Source organism: Bos taurus, chromosome 8, assembly GCF_002263795.3.
Source record: "Bos taurus isolate L1 Dominette 01449 registration number 42190680 breed Hereford chromosome 8, ARS-UCD2.0, whole genome shotgun sequence".
NCBI lineage: Eukaryota > Metazoa > Chordata > Mammalia > Artiodactyla > Bovidae > Bos > Bos taurus.
This window is the reverse complement of record NC_037335.1, coordinates 65,021,538-65,043,075: the sequence shown is the minus strand read 5'-3', so window position 1 is coordinate 65,043,075 and position 21,538 is coordinate 65,021,538. Positions and strand designations below refer to the sequence as shown.

General features: G+C 38.4%; 2 protein-coding genes across 6 annotated transcripts in view; one reads left to right on the top strand and one right to left on the bottom strand.

Annotated features, from left to right (window-relative positions):
• ERP44 (endoplasmic reticulum protein 44) overlaps positions 1-3,634 on the top strand; it is a 96,737-nt gene extending 93,103 nt beyond the window's left edge. Inside the window, exons 11-12 of the mRNA NM_001035032.2 lie at positions 1,298-1,400; positions 3,398-3,634. Coding sequence (NP_001030204.1) covers positions 1,298-1,400; positions 3,398-3,499 — 205 coding nt within the window. The 3' untranslated portion in view covers positions 3,500-3,634. The remainder of the gene's footprint in view (positions 1-1,297; positions 1,401-3,397) is intronic.
• STX17 (syntaxin 17) overlaps positions 1,541-21,538 on the bottom strand; it is an 88,326-nt gene continuing 68,328 nt past the window's right edge. For 3 of the 5 annotated variants that reach the window (XM_005210210.5, XM_005210212.5, XM_005210211.5), the window contains one exon: positions 1,541-21,208. In XM_005210210.5, the coding sequence (XP_005210267.1) occupies positions 20,969-21,208 (240 nt within the window). In that variant the 3' untranslated portion in view covers positions 1,541-20,968. The remainder of the gene's footprint in view (positions 21,209-21,538) is intronic. The other 2 variants (XR_009495475.1, NM_001034606.1) reach the window with 2 other exon arrangements.

Below are 21,538 nucleotides of genomic sequence, written 5' to 3'. Positions count from 1 at the left end.
TACCATAATTGGTAATTACAGGAATGATGTCAAATATACTGTGAGTTATATGGTTGGAGGGCATCACCAACTCAATGGACATGAGTTTGAGCAAGCTCCGGGAATTGGTGATGGACAGGGAAGCCTGGCGTGTGCTGCTGTCCATGGGGTCACAAAGAGTTGGACACGACTGAGCGACTGAACTGAACTGATGTTGGTTCATGTTATTTTCCTCAGAATAGTTTGAAGCCACTAAGGAAAGCTTTTTCACCATAAAACACAATGCCTTTGTCTTTGTGATGTATGAAGACATTTTTTTTTTAAAAAAGGCCACTTTGATGGCCTTGAGAAGTGCTTTGCTTTTCACAATGTTAAGGTAGCCGATGAAACTGCCTGTGTGGTTTAAGTTGTGAAGAAAGTTCTCCCTCTAAGAAAAAACATGAAAGAGCTACACCCTGGTTTAGATTATTTTGATAAGATTTGTTATGCTGGCAGTGAATGCCCTGCATCTCAAAAAAGATTGCTAAGCTCCAGGTTAAGGTGTCATCTGGCTGACACACAGATCAAATGCTGGAGGAGCTGAAGGGTACTAGTATTTTTTAGGCTCTTAGTAGTAATCTGGTTACAAACCTATGTAACAAGCTATGACTTGAAACTAGTTTTTTTTTTCTATTTCATAGTCTTTGTCTAATTTCCTTTGTCATGAACATGTAAAATGGTGGAGAAGCCTTACATATTTGGAAGCACCATGTCATTCTGAAGTGCTCACATCGGTCTCTGTATTCTGTGTGATTCTCTTTATTTCCCATGTCTTAAAATTCTGCCTTCCAAACACTTTGTCAGATGGATGTGGAGCTTTGTAATATAGTCTTCCTTCAATTAATTCAGGACAGACCTACATAGTTTTAAGTGATTAGTCCCTACATTATTTTTCCCTTGAGCTCCTATTATTTTTAGTGTAATTTTGCAGAACATAAGATTTTGCAGTTATATATATTAAGGAAAATTTATAAATGCCCAACATAAGGGAATAAGTCTTAGGACACCATCTTGATTCTGAAGGATTTGTTCCAGTAAGCGTAGAAAATTTTCTGTAAAACAAGTGCAAGCATTGGAACACACAATTGACTAGACATCATGATTTACAACTGTGTGAAAATGTTTTGAGATGTACCTGGCCTATTTGTTACTAGTTATGGTGGGTTGGCGGGATTGTAGCTAAGTTTTTTAAAAAATTGTTTTTAATGTGAAGTTGGTAAAATAGAAATAAGTCCGTCTAAATAGTTTAAGCTAAATTTTTGTTTTACTTTGGTTTTAGAATTCCTGGAAAACTCAAGCAGTTTGTATTTGACTTACATTCTGGAAAGCTACACAGAGAATTCCATCATGGTCCTGACCCAACTGATACAGCCCCAGGAGAGGTAGGACTCTTGTTTGTTTCTCAGTGGGAACTCTTTTTTTTTTTCTTTTTCAATTAGTCTTGAAAAGACTCTGAAGCTCTTGCATAAGCTTGAGTTTCCAGTCTTGAATATTTCCGTAAAAAAATTCTGAACAAACTAGATAATATACAAATTACGTTTATTTAAAAATTTTAAACCTTCAGAAAAGTTGTAAGAATATTACAATATAGTTCCTTGATCATATAAACAAAGGTTGTCTGTTAAGTCCTTGGTGGAAAATGGCCATAAAAGGGTTAAATACAGTTAGCTTCATATAGAAGTAGGAGGTAGGAATTAGAAGCAGGTAGACTAGCAAAGAAATCAGTGGATTGCATTAATTGCTTAAGCCTTCCACTGTGGCTGAGAGTGACCACCACACTGTAGAGAAAATAATGATTTGATATCTTAAGAGCCTTCATCACCACAGTATTCATAATGCTCAAAACTTACAGTTTAATGCAGCTTTTCCGTTTGAGATGTAGAATGCTTGACAACTGTTTACCAATACAATTTTATATTTGCTTGACATACAGATACATATTTTTAACCTGAGAATTTTCTTCTGTTCCAAGTTACCTTGTAAATTCTGTATAAGTACCTGCTTTGTTAAACACCCCTAAATTTGCATTTTGATGCATTACTGATTTATATCATGTCTGTTACCATTATACTGAGAGGGAATGATATATACAAGAGATGATATATATACCAAAACACTTACTGCATATGCCCAGAACGTCAATACACTGTTTTTGCCAAAAGAACCACCAAGTATTAAAGAAAAATAAAAACTAAGTGAATTTTTAAGAGTCAAATTAAGTTCAGAGTTACCAGTTACTTTTGGGAATCTGACAACATGCTTTTTTCCTTGCAATCTGAGATCAGATTTTCTTTGATAATTAAGCAACTACAGATGTAAGAAAACTTTGTTGGCAGTAACCCAAAGTAGGCCTGCATAGTATTCTATCAGATTAAGAAAAGATATGGCTTGCCATTATTGTATTATCCTGATTTGTTTCAATTTCTATATTACATACTCAGCTTCTTCTATTTATCTCTGCATACTAATACACAGTAGGCACCAAATACATGTTCATTTCATAGTAATATAGCTTCAGATTAATTAAACCAAACATATCTCAGCAAAACATAATAAATGTATTGGGGAAGGGGAATGTAACTAAGTATAAGAAGTAAAGTCTGTGAAGACATTGCTTCCCGTGTGCCATTATATATTTATATGTATATATATCGTGTACCACATGCACCATGTGCCTGTGTGAACTACAGGGAGTATTAAAACAATGATAATCACGTTTACTCTTGAGCTCACAATGTAAGGAAAAACTCCACGGTCCTTTTGAAATTCTTCTACGTCACCGTCACTCTTATATTTCCACTGGATATTTTTACGTACTGTTGGTATACAAGTAAAATACTACAAAAGTTTCTTAACAGTATTGAAGTGTTTTTCTTCTTTACGTCAACTAGGTTTTTGTAACTGCTGACGTCCAGATCTCTATCTCCACAATTGTTGTTGTTTAGTTGCTAAGTTGTGTCCAACTCTTTTGCAATGCCATGGACTCTTGCCTGCCAGGCTACAGGTGCCTTTAATAATCTTAGCAGTCATTTGTAAAATGGAAGGGTTTTGGCAGCTTAGGATTTTACTGCCTTCTACAGAATATTCTAGGAAAGCACCCAGGTGTCAGATGTTTTGTTTCTCCACCACACCTCAGTAACTGTCATCAGATCAACGGTTAATGGCTCTGTGGTAGCCCTGCCTTGGAGAATCTGAGTAAGGGCATTTGAAACAGGGAAAGCAAGATTTCAAACTCAACTCTTGTCTTTGGCATATAGTAGCTATAGTTTATTGATTCTTAATAAATAATTATAGGGCAATTACCATGCATCTAATACTCCTATTAAAATATAACTATAAAATATATTGATATAAAAATGTTTTATTCTTTCCCATGTAGGAAGTCCAGGATGTCGCAAGCAGTCCACCTGAGAGCTCCTTCCAGAAACTAGCACCCAGTGAATATAGGTATACTCTATTGAGGGATCGAGATGAGCTTTAAAAACTTGGAAAAACAATTTGCAAGCCTTTCAAACAGCAGCATCAACTTACATGGTGGAAATAGTAAACCTATATTTTCATAATTCTATGTGTATTTTTATTTTGAATAAACTGAAAGAAGTTTTGGGTTTTTTAATTTTTTCTCTCCCCGACTCAAAATGTATTGTCATTTAATATAGCCTCTTTTAAAAAAATCTGCTAGGTTTAAAAATAAATAAATAAAAATCAGAGGCCTATCTTTACTTTAAATCTGTCCTGTAAAATCTTTATACATCAAGTGAAAGGTGAGACTGCCAGATATATACCATTAACTTGCACTACTAGGCTAGGGAGGACTTAGGGGATGTTTCCTGTGTAGTATGTGTTTTTCATTCTTTTCTCTATATAGATCAACTCTGTTGGTATTTTTAGTTCTCACATTTCTCAAAGGGGTATATATTCTGGATGGCTGGGGGGAGGGGGAATAAATTAAAATTTTCACACTGTGTACTGTGTTTTACTGATTAGTTGGATATTGCTTATGAAAATTCCATAGTGGTATTTTTTGGATTCTTAATGTGCAACTTAAACATACTATGAAGAGGAGGAGAGCCATAAGCCAGAACATTTGGCAGGAATTGTCCTTATAAATTAAGAAAAAAAATGAAAAGTGTTATTAAATTTCTATGTGTTTGTCTAACAAAGTGGCATATGGATGGCATTTAAAACTTTGAATTATACCTAAATCTGAGGAAAAGGAGATACTAGTGGAACAGATTACCAGTATTGAACTAGATGACTTTTAAGGCTCCTCCTATCATGACACTTTTAAATTTCCAAAGAGAAAAACCAGCGGAGAAAATGTATTTCAGTAATTCTAACCTTCTTCCATCATGTAGTCTTGTTCTAGTTGTATAGATCAAAAGCAAAGACAATAAGGCACATTTTTTTTTTCATTGTAAAATTGTTAAGGAGGACCCTGCGTCCTCTAGATTCCCTGATTTCCTAGGCCTGCAGCGTTCAGTCAAATGGGTCCCTGTGCCAGGCCTCAGTACTGCCGGGGAGCAAAACCAGAGGGAGAAGACCCTCGGTGTCATATCAGGAAGCCCAATGCCAGAGGACAGGTTCAAAATTGGCTTTCCTCTGGGCCTGGGTTGGTGCTATAGGCCAAGAGTCATTTTATACTTGGAGTCTAAGTCAATCCCAGTTTGGGGAAAGATTATTTTTAAGCTTAAAAGGCTGACATGTGCCATTATATGTAGTATGTAATATATGTAACATGTTTCAATTCTTTTAAAATAAATATTTATAATAGATATTTAATGATTGTTATTTTTAAAAATCAGTCTAAAATTCTTTGTTATGCATGACTTACCCATCATTTCATTTAGACTAATAAATGTTAATAAGGTAGTATGGGGCATGTTTAATAGAAAATGCTAGAAAAGCAGGACAGAGCTTCCTAAAGTTTGGGCCTTAGTTCTGTTCTCTCCATTGCTTTTAATCAGTAACTTTGAAATCAGAGCTACAGTCTTCAAGTCAGAAGATGGACCAAATTTGAGGTGGTCAGAATGAAAACCTAGAAATATTAAACAAGCAAGCATACAAAACCAAAAGCAGCATCTGCAATTGACTGGAATAAATTTGTAATCCTTTAATTGACTTAAAAAAAATAGTAAACAGAAGATAATGCTTAAGAATTGGGTTGCAAAGAATTGGTTTGAGAGTAGTCATGATAAAGGCCCTGAAGAACACATGTTCAGTGTGATCTAAGATAACACAGTGTGATCTAAGTGGCTTGTTAAAGTAAGTGGATTTGAGGCTTTATTTAGCATTTATGCATATGGGGGCTTATTAGACTGTAGCCCTGCCTTCTCCAGAGTGTGAAGCCACGGAGGGCATGCAAGGATACTAAATTTTATGCCTGTATCGGGACAATAAACATCAATAAATGTTTACTGAATGAATGAGATATGCAGTGACGTTGGGTAATTTTTATACCTGAAATGCTCAGCACTCATCAGGATTTGGTGCCCAGTTTTGTAAAGTCACTAACAAGCTCAAGTGCAAAATAGTAGAAATGCATTAGAGAAAGTAAGTTCTTGCCACAGGGCTAGTGCAGGGTTGGGGCGGGGAGGAGGCCTGTGGCTAGGACAATGGGAAAGTAAGTTGGAGCTGATTGTGTAGGGCCTTGTATGCCAAGCTAAGGAAGAGGTTTTTACTCTGTCTTATAGCCAGTGGAGATCCATCAACAAATTTAAGCAAGTCAGTATGTTCATAACACTGTAACAGAGGTCTCAAGATAATTAAATGAGTTCAGTGGAGGAGAAAGAAAGGCAGAGCTAAGACAGGGACAGCAGAGATGGAGAGAAACAAATACAAGAGGTCCCACAGGCATTTGTCACCAGCTGGATGTAGAAAGAGAACTTCAGGAATCTAAGAACTTAAAATTTAGACTTCTCCTCTGAATCTCAGCGTATCAGAGGATATCCAATCTACTCCAGGCCTCAGGCTCCTCAGCTGTGAAAGAAAGGATGCTAGACTAGACTGAAGAACACAGTCAAGTTGCAAAACCAAAATTAAAAGCAGGCCCTACTGCTTGTCAGCCCACTACCTTTTCCAGTTGTTTGTTTTTTTTAAATAGTTACAGTAGTGAGGGGGACCATAAAAGGGTGAACTTACTTTAGATGAAATTCTGAACATTTGTTAAAAGTTAAATGAACCTAGAGAAGAAGGCAGAGAATGGGCAACTAAAGCATCTCATGGAGAGCTCTCTGATGAAGTCAATTTGTCAAAGGTTACATATAAAAGAAGGAAAAACTGGCATGATAAGGCCCGAAAAGAGTAAAGTGAAATATAAAACAGTGTTAGATATGTTAAAGCTCAGAATGAGTTTAAATGTGCAGAAAACACTAACACTGCCAAAAAATATTTTAAAACCTGAATCACAGCAAAAAGAAAAAGAGATAAAGGAGTATACTGGATCTACAATCAGGAAAAACAGTAACTCACTTTCTATTTTTTTCTCTGACAAAGAGACCTAGTCTGCTTGGACAAAAAAATGACATAAGCAAAACTGAAAAAATAGGAAGTAAAAATTTTGCCACCTTGAATAGTTTTAGGGCTCTTAGGCCCAAACTCCAGTATCACAGTCAGCTGCTGGATGTTGCAAATGCTTTCTGTCAGCAACTGCTGGGAATTTTTAAGACACCATGAAGATCATAAGGTAACAGAAGACTAGAAATGGACAAGTATTTTTCCAGTTTTCAAAACCATTACAGTTAGTAGTTTATAGTTGGGGGGATGATTAAACAGCTGTAAAGAATAATCAGTTTTAAGCTCAATATTTAAAGACCCTGAAGACAGTAAGTTGTTTTAGAACTTAAATTGTCTTATGCTGATTATAACTTTTATGTGTTCATTAAAACAGGTTGGATAGGACTGCTGCTTGGCAACTGTTTTTTAGCTGTGTTTGAATTTTTGTATGTATTTCCGAGTAATAAAACTATATTTCTAAAATATTCTACATTTGAGACTTTTTATTTGTCATGAATATTTGACTCAAAATTCAGATGACCAGAGTCACAAGATGTTCCAGTTTTACAGTTATTTTTTAGATTATTTAACTGTACCTGACTCAGCATGGGACGCTGTATGAATCCATGTGCTGGTAACAGACCCAGCCTTTAGCTAAAGCATCAAAGCTCTTGCAGAGCACACTGGGGAAGGGCCAGCCTGCCTTCAGAGAGCAGGTTTTGGAGACACTGAAAGAGGAAGAGTGCTGCTTGCAAATTGTGCCCCGAAAGTGCTCCCTTTACTCCCCGCCTCTCCCCACCTCGCCTCATAAATCCTTCTATCCATCCTTCAATGCCCAGGACCGTTACCACCTGTCGTGGTCCCACAGCCCTTTATTTAAGTGTTTTAGAACACCTAGTCTAAAAGAAGTTGGAAGTAATGTATCCCTTTTCCTAATCACCATGTGAAGGCTGGCTCTGGAAGCACAAACTGCTCCATCTTTGATTCCCAGCACCTTAGAGCACTGTTAAATGATTAATTACTATGTGATGGGGAAAAAAAAGTCAAATTACATAATGAATGAATGAATAAGGGACAACAAAGCATCCCCATAACTGGAATGGACTTGGTTATATCATCTATGAATCCCAATTATCTGACAGCTAGTCACATTTCATCCTATATCCTATATTGATTATGGAGTCTTAAGAGTTTTATCCTAGAAGAGATTAAAATCTTACACCAACCAACAGATACATAACTTTCAGAATGACACTGGAGTGCCCGTTTGGGCAGTGCAGAGTCCTACAGAAGTGCTGGAAACTTTCCCATGAACATGACACATTTTCTGTGAGGTGGATTTGACCCCTAGCTCAGTCACTCAGCCTTGTGGAAGGACAGACTAGAGTGAATTGACAAAATACCACATGTGGTTTACAAAACATACACTTAACCATTTGGCAAGAATTAATCTACTGTTCTCTATTTGCACTGATCGCTGAGGAAGGCTTTCTTATCTCTTCTTGCTATTCTTTGGAAGTCTGCATTCAGATGCTTATATCTTTCCTTTTCTCCTTTGCTTTTCACTTCTCTTCTTTTCACAGCTATTTGTAAAGCCTCCCCAGACAGCCATTTTGCTTTTTTGCATTTCTTTTCCATGGGGATGGTCTTGATCCCTGTCTCCTGTACAATGTCACAAACCTCCGTCCATAGTTCATCAGGCACTCTATCTATCAGATCTAGTCCCTTAAATCTATTTCTCACTTGCACTGTATAATCATAAGGGATTTGATTTAGGTCATACCTGAATGGTCTAGTGGTTTTCCCTACTTTCTTCAATTTAAGTCTGAATTTGGCAATAAGGAGCTCATGATCTGAGCCACAGTCAGCTCCCAGTCTTATATTTGCTGACTGTACAGAGCTTCTCCATCTTTGGCTGCAAAGAATATAATCAGTCTGATTTCGGTGTTGACCATCTGGTAATGTCCATGTGTAGAGTCTTCTCTTGTGTTGTTAGAAGACGGTGTTTGCTATGATCAGTGCGTTCTCTTGGCAAAACAGAAGAACTGTACAAAAAAGATCTTCATGGCCAAGATAATCACGATGGTGTGATCACTCACCTAGAGCCAGACATCCTGGAATTTCAAGTGGGCCTTAGAAAGCATCACTATGAACAAAGCTAGTAGAGGTGATAGAATTCCAGTTGAGCTACTTTAAATCCTGAAAGATGATGCTGTGAAAGTGCTGCACTCAAATGGCCCAATCAAAAAATGGGCCAAAGAACTAAATAGACATTTCTCCAAAGAAGACATACAGATGGCTAACAAACACATGAAAAGATGCTCAACATCACTCATTATCAGAGAAATGCAAATCAAGACCACTATGAGGTACCATTTCACACCAGTCAGAATGGCTGCGATCCAAAAGTCTACAAATAATAAATGTTGGAGAGGGTGTGGAGAAAAGGGAACCCTCTTACACTGTTGGTGGGAATGCAAACTAGTACAGCCACTATGGAGAACAGTGTGGAGATTCCTTAAAAAACTGGAAATAGAACTGCCTTATGATCCAGCAATCCCACTGCTGGGCATACACACTGAGGAAACCAGAAGGGAAAGAGACACGTGTACCCCAATGTTCATCGCAGCACTGTTTATAATAGCCAGGACATGGAAGCAACCTAGATGTCCATCAGCAGATGAATGGATAAGAAAGCTGTGGTACATATACACAATGGAGTATTACTCAGCCACTAAAAAGAATTCATTTGAATCAGTTCTAATGAGGTGGATGAAACTGGAGCCTATTATACAGAGTGAAGTAAGCCAGAAGGAAAAACACCAATACAGTATACTAACGCATATATATGGAATTTAGAAAGATGATAACAATAACCCTGTGTGTACGAGACAGCAAAAGAGACGCTGATGTATGGAACAGTCTTATGGACTCTGTGGGAAGAGGGAGAGGGTGGGAAGATTTGGGAGAATGGCATTGAAACATGTAAAATATCATGTATGAAACAAGATGCCAGTCCAGGTTCAATGCACGATACTGGATGCTTGGGGCTAGTGCACTGGGACGACCCAGAGGGATGGTATGGGGAGGGAGGAGGGAGGAGGGTTCAGGATGGGGAGCACATGTATCCTGTGATGGATTCATTTTGATATTTGGCAAAACTAATACAATTATGTAAAGTTTAAAAATAAAAAAAAAAGAAAGTGCTGCACTCAATATGCCAGCAAATTTGGAAAATTCAGCAGTGGCCACAGGACTGGAAAAGGTCAGTTTTCATTCCAATCCCAAAGAAAGGCAATGCCAAAGAATGCTCAAACTACCACACAATTTCACTCATCTCACATGCTAGTAAAGTAATGCTCAAAATTCTCCAAGCCAGGCTTCAGGAATATGTGAACCGTGAACTTCCAGATGTTCAAGCTGGTTTAGAAAAGGCAGAGGAACCAGAGATCATATTGCCAACATCCACTGGATCATGGAAAAAGCAAGAGAGTTCCAGAAAAACATCTACTTCTGATTTATTGACTATGCCAAAGCCTCTGACTGTGTGGATCACAATAAACTGTGGAAAATTCTAAAAGAGATGGGAATACCAGACCACCTGACCTGTCTCTTGAGAAACCTGTATGCATGTCAGGAAGCAACAGTTAGAACTGGACATGTAACAACAGACTGGTTCCAAATAGGAAAAGGAGTACGTCAAGGCTGTATATTGTCACCCTGCTTATTTAACTTATATGCAGAGTACATCATGAGAAACGCTGGACTGGAAGAAACACAAGCTGGAATCAAGCTTGCCGGGAGAAATATCAATAACCTCAGATATGTAGATGATACCACCCTTATAGCAGAAAGTGAAGAGGAACTCTAAAGCCTCTTGATGAAAGTGAAAGAGGAGAGTGAAAAAGTTGGCTTAAAGCTCAAGATTCAGAAAACAAAGATCATGGCATCTGGTCCTATCACTTCACGGCAAATAGATGGGGAAACAGTGCAAACAGTGTCAGACTTTATTTTGGGGGGCTCCAAAATCACTGCAGATGGTGATTGCAGCCATGAAATTAAAAGATGCTTACTCCTTGGAAGGAAAGTTATGACCAACCTAGATAGCATATTAAAAAGCAGAGACATTACTTTGCCAACAAAGGTCCGTCTAGTCAAGGCTATGGTTTTTCCAGTGGTCATATATGGATGTGAGAGTTGGACTGTGAAGAAAGCTGAGTGCCGAAGAATTGATGCTTTGAACTGTGGTGTTGGAGAAGACTCTTGAGAGTCCCTTGGGCTGCAAGGAGATCTAGCCAGTCCATTCTAAAGGAGATCAGTCCTGGGTGTTCTTTGGAAGGAATGCTAAAGCTGAAACTCCAGTACTTTGGCCACCTCATGCGAAGAGTTGACTCATTGGAAAAGACTCTGATGCTGGGAGGGATTGGGGGCAGGAGGAGAAGGGGACAAGAGAGGATGAGATGGCTGGATGGCATCACCGACTCAATGGACATGGGTTTGGGTAGACTCTGGGAGTTGGTGATGGACAAGGAGGCCTGGGGTGCTGCAATTCATGGCATCGCAAAGAGTCAGACACGACTGAGCAACTGAACTGAACTGAATCTACTATTTCCCGGATAAGGATACAACAGTGATTAAGAGATTGCCCCTACTGTCACTGACTTCCAAGTTGAGTGAAGGAGCAAAACAGATAAGTAAAAATTATATTAGACTGTTTTAGGTGCTGTTCTGAGTTAATCACAGGGGCATGGAGGTATGTGTGAAGCCTTGGGGGTCAAGGGAATCTTCCCATAAGAAGTGGTTTTCTTGCCTAGGAACAGAAAGAACTATACTTTCCTAAACTTCTTCCCTCTAGGAGAATTACATTAATACGTATGTGCATGCTCAATGGTGTCCAACTCTTTGCAACCCCACGGACTGTCCATGGGATTCTCCAAGCAAGAATCCTGGAATGGGTTGCCATTTCCTACTCCAGGGGATCTTCCAGACTCAAGGATCAAACTTGTATCTCTTAAGTCTCCTGCTTTGGCAGGAGGATTCTTTGTGCCACCTGGGAAGCCCCATTATATTAATAGAGGCTGCTGTGATTTTCTATTAGTGTCTTACTTCAGTAGCAAAGTGTTACTAGTAATTACTGCCCTGTTGTTTCCTTCCCAACTCAGCCACTCAGGTAAGAGATAACAGCCTATCTGTGCTGTGTCTCATGTGTTTTACTTATTGGGATGCGTTCCAGGCAGAAAGCTGTATGCCCTCCTGACACTACGTGTATAGTGATTGTTATCTTGCCCTAACCACTGCCCAAGAAGAGGGATAGCGCAGGACATCTCTGGCTATGCACATAGTAAGGGAAAAAAACAAGGCCTCTATTCTGACTTAATCAGTTCTTCATAATTCTTCATGCTTTCATGATGAGCACGGCTTTCTGATTTAAAACAATGCTGAATAGTCCACTTCAGAAATTTCCTAGGATTAGAAGGTAAATTCCCTGCTGTCTGGAATCCAGTTTTATGCCTGGATTTTAGACTTTTGCCCAAGCTCAGTGTTCTGGCATGTTTTATTTCCTAGTTCCTCAAAGACTGCTGGTAGTACTTCATGATCACATATACAGGTTCTCGCTAACCTTAGGATGCCTTTTCTTTTTTTTTTTTTAATCTGAGCCTAAAAACTATAAATTATACAGGGTTTTTGTTTTTGTTTTGTTTTGTTTTGTAATTTCACACTTACTTCCACTCTCAGTGTAACTAGGGTGACAGTATAATTTTTTTTATCCAATTGAAGTCATTTGAGAGTGAAAGGGAGCATTAAACAATAATTCCACCATGACAAGAGATGTAAATCAAGACAAATTGGAATAGATGATCACCCTGTTACTAAGTGTGTGTGTCAGTTGCTCAGTCCAACTCTTTGTGACGCATGGATTGCAGCCTGCCAGGCTCCTCTGTCCATGGGATTTCCCAGGCAAGAATACTGGAGTGGGTTGCCATTTCCTTCTCCAGGGGATCTTCCCGACCCCAGGATCAAACCTGGGTCTCCCACATAGGACGCAGGTTCTTTACCGTCTGAGCCACACCTTTTCACGTTTGGGTATCATTCTTAATTGAGATTAAGATTTACTTTCTATCAAGCATCTGTCATCATTATACCACTTCTTAGTAACTAAGTCATTTTAAAAAGTTATTTTAAGAATTCATCCCCTGGAAAAAGGAATGGCTACCCACTCAGTATTCTTGTCTAGAGATTTCCATTGACAGAGGAGCCTGGCAGGATCAAAAAGAGTCGGACATGACGAACGACTAACATTTCCACTTTCCACTCATTTTAGGTGTCTCCCTAATACTATTCACGTTAATTTTTCATTAATGTGCCTTTCCTTTAAACTTCAGGGAAAAATAATAGCTACAACAATAACAGTAGCAACTAACATTTGTAGTTACTATGAGCCAGGCTCCATTTAGGCACTCGATATATATAAATGTTAAAATCTTCATAACCACCCTGTAAGATGGGTAAGTTACCAACGGGGAGTTGGGGATGCAAGGAGGGGATCACTAAGGAAGTCCTGAATTGTTGACCCCCACCCTAACCCAGAAAAGAGGCAGCAATCTGTTACAAACAATAAAACCTAGAAAGGAAAGAAAAGAAACTAAGACCTATGGAGAATTAGTAAGTGAAGAGCACTTCATTCCTCTTCATTCCTATTAACTCAGAGGCATGACTCTGAGTATTAGAAACCTTGGTTCAAATCCTGTCAAATGTCTACTTCCTAACTTGAACCTTGCCCTTACCTAATTCCAATCTCTGCTTGCCGGACAGAGCAATTAAATTCCTGGCACTATTCTATTTCAATACTATACCATCAGATTATAAATTCTTGGGTTCCTATTATTCTGACACCACTAATTCTATGGTAAGACAGAAAATAACCCAATTCTCCCACATCATTGCTTCAGTGATTTATATCTTCTCTTCTAACTCATGACTTTTAATTGGAAAAAGAGAAATACCTTTACCTCTAAATTCTGAAATTTTCAGTTCATGATATCCAAGTCCCAGAGATGTTTTCCAGATTTCTTCTGTTGCATCATTCATTCCTATGTTAATATACAAAAGTGAGGGCTGAGCAAAGGCTTGGTATGTCTTAGAAAGCTTTTTAACATTTCAATACACATCTCTGTGAACAGCAAAACACACATGCCATGACCTCATTACTCATCATCAAGAAGTCACTAACAGGGGTATAGCTCCTTTTTCCCTTCTCATCACTGTACTTTGTTGTAAAATACTCTAAGAAGCAGATGATACAGTCCCTGCCCTGTAAGAAGCTAGCATTCTAGTTGGAGAGATCACACTACCACAAATGAAAGAATTTTATACCTATTAAGTTATAAAACACTGCAGAATTAGCCCCAAGTGAAAATGAAAGCCAAGTGAACTGCAGTTGTCAAGAAATACTCACATAGAGAAGGGAAACGGGGCCATGAAGGTCTTGGACACTAAAAAAGCAAAAGTAAATTTCATGACTATTTTCTCAGTGGGTTTTCAATAAATATTTACGGAATGAATAACAGGATAGGAAGAAAGCAGACATTCTGTGTCAAGCAGGGGATCTCACAACAGAGGCCAGAAAGCACAAATCATTTCTTACACGTGGGGAAGAACAGCAAATATGCTGAATGTACCAAGAGCCCAGGCAAAGGTGAGTTTTATTACTAACTTCTCTGGCAAGGAAGGCAAAGCGAAGAACTTAGAGGGTTGTAACAATCTTATCTGACACAAAGAATCCATTTAAACAAATAATTATTAAATGTATATATTAAATACATACACACACGTATAAAAACTACCCTGGTCTGTATACTCATCTAACCAGCTTCATCACTCACATTTAACTCCTTCGTTTTCTCTAAGCACACTATACTTGTTCATGTTTTGAACCCTTTGTACTTGCAATTCTTTTGCCATTTAAAAGCTTACAAATCCGGTCTTCAGTCAGGCATATTCTTCTTTGGAGCACTGCTCAAATACCCCATGTTCTAAAAAGTCTTCCCCTTCTTTTCCAGGCAGAACAAGTCACTCCATTCTCTGTATCTTCATACTTTGCTCTCCTTTTTTAGGGTACTTACCATGTTTTACGGTGATTTACTTGCTTTGAGTGTCTGAATTCATTAGCCTGAATGGTTTATAAGGGTAGATTCTATAGGTCTAATATTTTTCTACACATGGCACTGACACCTAACATAAAACAGGCATTCAGTTAAATGTTTGTTGAACAAGTGAATTTATTGCATGTTTCCTTATATAAGCACCACTCAGCAACACAACAAGTAAATTTAGGAGGCTATACAGAATTGTAGAAATTCTCTGTTGGACCTTTTCTTGTGCTGACCCTTGCTAACACCAAAGGTTTTAATAATAAAATGGAAGACATCATTGGGGGGTTAATTAATGAAACCCAGGTAAACATCTTTTTTAGTGATTAACCAATCTCTAGTACTTAAGAAATACTAATCTCTAGTACTTGAGAAGTACTCTTGAGTGCTTTCCTCAAATATTGATCAGTCAAGTTTCTCAGAGGAGCTTGACAATAGTCAATTCTAGTCTGGAGTATCTATGCTGCTAAATTAAAATCCTCATGGCTTTGCCTATCCAATGCACAGGTGGCAAGACTGACATTGTTTGAAGGTTAAGAAATTGAATATACTTTCTTCTTGGGGCGGGGGGTGGGGGGGGACAAAAGATTTCTTCTCCTTAGGAAACAGCTTTTAGGCTTGTTCAAAAGCTTAAACAAAACTCAGCTGGTTAGTTTTGTAAAATGTAATGTTACAGAAATTAGTCTGGAAAAAATGTAAACATAGTTTATAACCATTTTGTCCCTTCACCACAGAAAACCTTAAAATCATTCTTATAGAATGTCTGGTTTTCAGTGGCACTGTCATATGGTGAGTAGTGAGTCTGAAGAGACAAGCTGGGGCCAAAATATGGAAGGGAAAAACTTGATCGGCTATTCAATAGGAGCTGCTGAAAATATTTCAACAAAAAATAAAAGATGACTTTTGTGGCAGTGATGTGAGGAATGGTCTACGGTTGGGGAGGATGAGGTAGGGGATGTGAGGTAATATAGTCTTTTACTAGAGTGATGGCTATGAATAGATATAAGAAATGAAAAAAACTAATATTCAAACAGTTGACAAGACCCAGGAGGAGGCTAAATATAAAGAATGGACAATGTTAGGTTGGGGGAATCCCTGGCTGAGAATGGGAGAAAGCAGCCACCCTGGGTAAAAGCTTACTACAATAGACAAAGACGAAACTAAAACCCTGACCTGATTCCCCAGCGAATTCTCTTTCCACTAGAGCTGTTGACTGATTTGGAATGTTAATGTTGGTCTGAAAGACCACAAACTTCAGCAAGCAACTTGATATGGCATAACAGAAACTCAGTTAAATTATTTGAGAATTTTTTTCTTGGACCATGGTTATAATTCTAACTTTTGTGTTAAGTAGCTTTAACCTTGGGGAGATCACTTGCCTTTGACACCTTTCATGTTTTTAAATAAATTTATTTTTGTTAATATTACATAGATGTTTTTCTTGTCTATACCAATAATTTCTGAGGGCAGTAATATAGATAATATATGGATCTTTTACCATTGATTGTTTATAATACCCAATAAGTGTCTTTGTAAAATGGTGTCAAATTAATCAGTATAAATAGTAAGAAACTCCTGTTAGAAACATGACGTGTTGATAAAAACACAAACAAAACCTGAACTGTTTACATTAATTTAGGCTAGTAGGGAAGCTTCCCTATTTTTTATTAGGCTTCTCACTAATTAAAGTTTCGAGCACTGATAGCCACCACCATGTCATACTTCATCACAAGAGAAGAAAATGCCGTTTTACAGGAGAACCAGTTCCCCAAGCTCTTTTTTGTCCTTCTTCCCAGAGATTTTGCGTGGCAGCAATGAAGGGCAAAGGGGACCCTGAGAACAAAGAATGGCTTGGTTTGGCTTCTGTGACTTTTACTGGAGAAAAATGCTGTACACAATTGTTTATACTTAAGTTTCTACAGCCTTTTGTGATTCATAGATACTTCAGTCCTTACTCCTGTGCAAATTACTTATGGCACTTATGCAGCCCACAGAGGGTGGTTTTTGGATTCACAGAATTCTCCCTATACAGCACTCAGTTTCAGTATAACCTAAAATTCTTGCTCCTGGAACTCTGGCCAACACACCCATCTTCTGGGGCTTCTTAGGTTATTGGCTCCTGCACAGGTGGGTAGAAGAGCTAAATCAGCACAAGAAAAGCAAAACTAAGGCAAGAAGACGTCATAAGGATAAAGGAGGATAATCTGTGACTAATAAACACTGAGGTGGCTTTTTGACATGATTTGTAAAATGTCTGTAAAGCCAATTCCAAAAGAATAGTTTCAAAAATATTCTAAGTAATACTAGCATCACTACAGTAAGTACATGGCCTCGCAAGGGTACCATGGTAAAGGATAATAACTCAACTCTATGAGTTATAATTGTTTTAAAACATTACTTCAGAGTTTATTTTAAAATGCAATATAAAAAACACTGCTTAAGTGATAACTATGATCCACAAAGATAAGGAAATGTGTAGGATATGTGTGGGATGGAAACACTTTTATAGTCTAAGGACCAGATTCAGCACTATGTACTTCTGCATTGCATGTGTGTGCGTTAGTCGCTTAGCTGTGTCCAACTCTCTGTGACCCTAAGGACTGCAGCCTCACCTGGCACCTCTATCCATGGAATTCTCCAGGCAAGAATATTGGAGTGGGTAGCCATTCCCTTCTCCAGGGGATCTTCCCGACCCAGGAATCGAACCCTGGTCTCCTACACTGAAGGCAAATTCTTTACTGTCTGAACCATTAAAAACTCTGAGGTTGCTGGACATTCAGTGATGAAAAAGAAGATTTTAAGAAAAGTGTAAATGAATGGCACATGTAATTTCAAACCAAGCCTACCTTAAAGAATACATGGGTGTTTGGGTGAAGCAGAGTGACTAGCCCATCACAATTTTATATACAGAAGCAGCACAGTATGAGAGTACAGAAGTTTTTGTAGTTCAACAGACCTAGTTTACATCCTGACTTCACCTTTTTGCAGTTGAATAACTGTCTGCAAATTAGTTTCTCTGAGACCCGGTTTCTTTACCTATAAAATGCCTAGTGAAGTGCCTGACCAACAGAAAATATTCCATAAGTATCAGTTCCTCTATAAGGGTTTTTTTTTTTTTCTTTTTAGAAACTAAATGTCAACACCTACTGGTAGATAATGAAATCAATTTCATAGGTTACAACTGCTGCTGCTGCTAAGTCGCTTCAGTCGTGTCCGACTCTGTGCGACCCCATAGACGGCAGCCCACCAGGCTCCCCCGTCCCTGGGACCCTCCAGGCAAGGACACTGGAGTGGGTTGCCATTTCCTTCTCCAAAGCGTGAAAGTGAAAAGTGAAAGTGAAGTTGCTCAGTCGTGTCTGACTCTTAGCGACCCCATGGACTGCAGCCCACCAGGCTCCTCCACCCAGGGGATTTTCCAGGCAAAAGGACTGGAGTGGGGTGCCACTGCCTAACTAGCATATTTTAAAAGCCAAAACAATAAAAAACAAACTACACTGAACATAAAGTATTGTTCCATAATGCATATGCTGAGTTTTTATATAAATGCATTTTTTTAACTATAGATTATAACCAGAAAGTTTCAGTCTCTGCTCTACAGATAAATTCTCAGGTTATTATATCAACAAGGCTGTAGGAATGCTGCCTGTAACCAAATAAGCCTCAGTAAATTTTAAGAACTTAAAATGTTCCTTACTTCTAACTTGCTGCAGTAAAAATAATACATGAATCATATAGAAGATAAATTTAATCTGATACTACAGGGCATTAAATCCAATTTTAAGACTGGTTTCTGTGTCATACTGACTAATTTATATTTCTAACACATTACAGTTTATAGGTATATCATTCATAGTTGATTAAACACAGAAATTTCTACAAAAAGTTGGCTATTAGGCTCTCTTAACGAGGAAATTAGATACAATTTCCAAATAATTTTAAATTATAAAACTTTAAAAAAGGACTGTAACTTACCTAAGCATAAAATATTACTCTAGCTAGAGTAATATTCCCATCCTGGTGAACAGTGGGAAAAAAAAAAAATCAAGGCCTATATGAGCACATACATTGATGGCCCACACTAGCTCAGTGAAAAGGAAAGATCCCAAAACAAAATGTGAGGGTCAACAATAGGCCTCTTTCCTCCAACAGGTCTTGAGTAAAACCAGCCTGACAGTATAATGAATCCTAGTGCTGTTAAGATGGTGAGCTAGCCAATTTTAGATTGGCAGAACAGAAATAATATGCAGTGATGAAGACTGGGCTATGCTGAAGGGTAAATGCTAGAATTACAGAATTCAGCAGTTCAGCTGAATCTTGATGTAGCTATATCTTAAATTTATAATTTTAGCTGACAGGATCAGAATGGCTATTATTAGAACCCATGGGATTGAAGTATAGGAATTCTGTTTTAAATTAGCACCCTGGGCAATTCTGATCCTCATTCTGACTTGAACATCCTGTGTTAAAGGGACAGCAAGGATCAGAAAGCATAAAAAGGTGGAGCTCAAAAGTAATTATCCCAACCTCACAGGTATCTAATCTGGATCAGAATCTGACACTTATTCAAAGTACTCCCTCCCTGGTATTATACTAAAGATATAAGTCAGCAGGGACCAATATGTTTTCCAGTTATTCAGTGACAATACGAAATGGTGTGTTGCCTCATTGGAATTCATTGGTGAGAAGCAAAAAGTATGAAAGAGAAAGGTCTCTTTAGATTAGACATACAAGTAAAAGGCAGCAATCAATAAAAGTTATTAAGAGTAAACTCAGCAAGAGAGAAGTGATAAACCATTCAACCACCTGATGAATCCATCTGGTTCCTGAGCAGAGAGCTCACATCTTTTATGGTATAGGTGCCCTTTCCTCTGTCCTCAGAATAGAATAAAGAACAAGGCAAAAGGTGGTTCCTTCCTACTTCAGATGAGTTGAGGGTACAAGATGAGGCTGCCCATAATCTTAAATTCTTTTTTCCTAAATTTAAAATTTCTCTGCTATTTGAGACAGATATTGGGTTGGGCTGGGTCATGCTTGCTATCAATGTCAAGTGTTGAAATTAGCACCACAAATCCTCCACCAGGACTGAGTCCTGGTGCCAGGCCTTGTCCATCATCAATCTTGAATGTGAGAAAAGGCAAGCATAAATGCTATTCTTGGGAAGAAAGGCAGCTGTACAAAGTGAAGGAAAGCACAGGAGATAGTAAAACCTAGGGAAAAGGATGGTAGTAATGGAAGTGAGGTAGAAAGCTAGTTCTTAGCTCCTCCAATTGCCAGCTGAAAAGACAAAAGAAATAGGGTCAAAGACTCACTGCATGGCAAGTACATGAGCCCCTTGAAATTGTAAGATGCCCCAAGAAATGATCTGGTTATCCCCACCTTGCTTATTTTTTAGCCCAAACTCTAACAATGTTTGGAGATCAACACCTCCCTCTCTACAATACCACAAAAAAAAAAAAAAAAAAAAACAGACTATGAGAAAAGTCTTCATTACACATTGGTAGAATTCATCCCGTAAGTCAAAGAACTTTTCAAAATTACAGGAAGGCAGAGGGGACTAGATATCTGAGGTGTTAAGAGATAGGCTGACTTGAGACTCTGTGTTCTTTATGTACAGAGAGGCAGAAGAAAGATTTCAGAGAAGAAGCTAGTGTCACAAATTAAGATATCTGAAGGAGAAATTGGGCCTCTTTTCCCATTTTCTTACAATATTTATTTCCTTTACTGGAGAACAGTGTTAGACCAAACAGCAATAGGGCTCACCAAATGGACTCCATTATGTAGTTCACTTGGGCCCCTTGCTACATTCTGATTTCCCTATTTGATGTGAAAAGCTCCTGAACTTCCATTCTTTTCTCTGTTAAACTGTCTAAATAATGTATATTTAGGAGTTAAAGAAGCATATTTACAATATGCTTAGCCTTGGAGTCTCTAAGTCAGGGTCATGGAAGAAACTATTCTGAAAACAGTCCTTCCATAATCCAACATGTCCACAGATCACAAGTCCTGATCAAAGTTATAGGTTTGGTTTTCACATTTCCAAGTAGAAAACCTACTCCCTGGCAGTTCTTTAACTTTATCTGACAAATATTGTACACCCTCAGTCCAGGCTCCTCAGTTTCTCACATCCCCATTAATACCCCAGCAAACAACAAAATATATCCTCTTATCACAGTTCAATCCCACTTGAGCATCTACAGCCACTTTTTGGATACAATCATGTTCTGAAAGCTGACTGGGTGTCCAACAGCAGCGAAGGTCATCATTAGGATAGACATGTTGGCACCAATAATACTGAAGTTTGGTTTTTAACTACATTTTTTGTCAGTTTGGCTGGGGAGATCTGGACAGCTGGAAGCGAGCTTCTCCATCATTTTCTGTTTCCTTCTTTGTATCAATTTTCCACCTGTGAAGCCCAACACCCCACCACCAAGTGCAGCTGCAATTCCTGCCACTTTGAAGCCTGCAAGGAGGCCAATCGGACCCCCCACCACTCCTCCGATGAGTGCACCTGCCACAGGCAGAGCTGCCAGCTTGTATTTTGCAGCCTGTAAAAAAAAAAAAAAAATTCAATTTAGAAATTGAGTTGAGAATATCTCCCTGTGGTGATATGCATTTTCCTCTCATTACTCCTGGCAATGCCTCTTTAACTCGTGGTACATAATTAACCTTAGAGATTGTTCTGGGGTTGGGGGAGGGGAGAAAGTATTCCACAGGTACTCTAATTGCTCCAGATCTCAGAACTGAGAGAAATGAGCTACAAAGAGTGGACTGCTACAGATTGATTTTACTTGCAAAACAGTCAATCCACTAACTATCTAGCTAGCTTATTTAAACAGTTTCAGTAGCCACAGATACTCCCAAAGCTTTTATGTTGC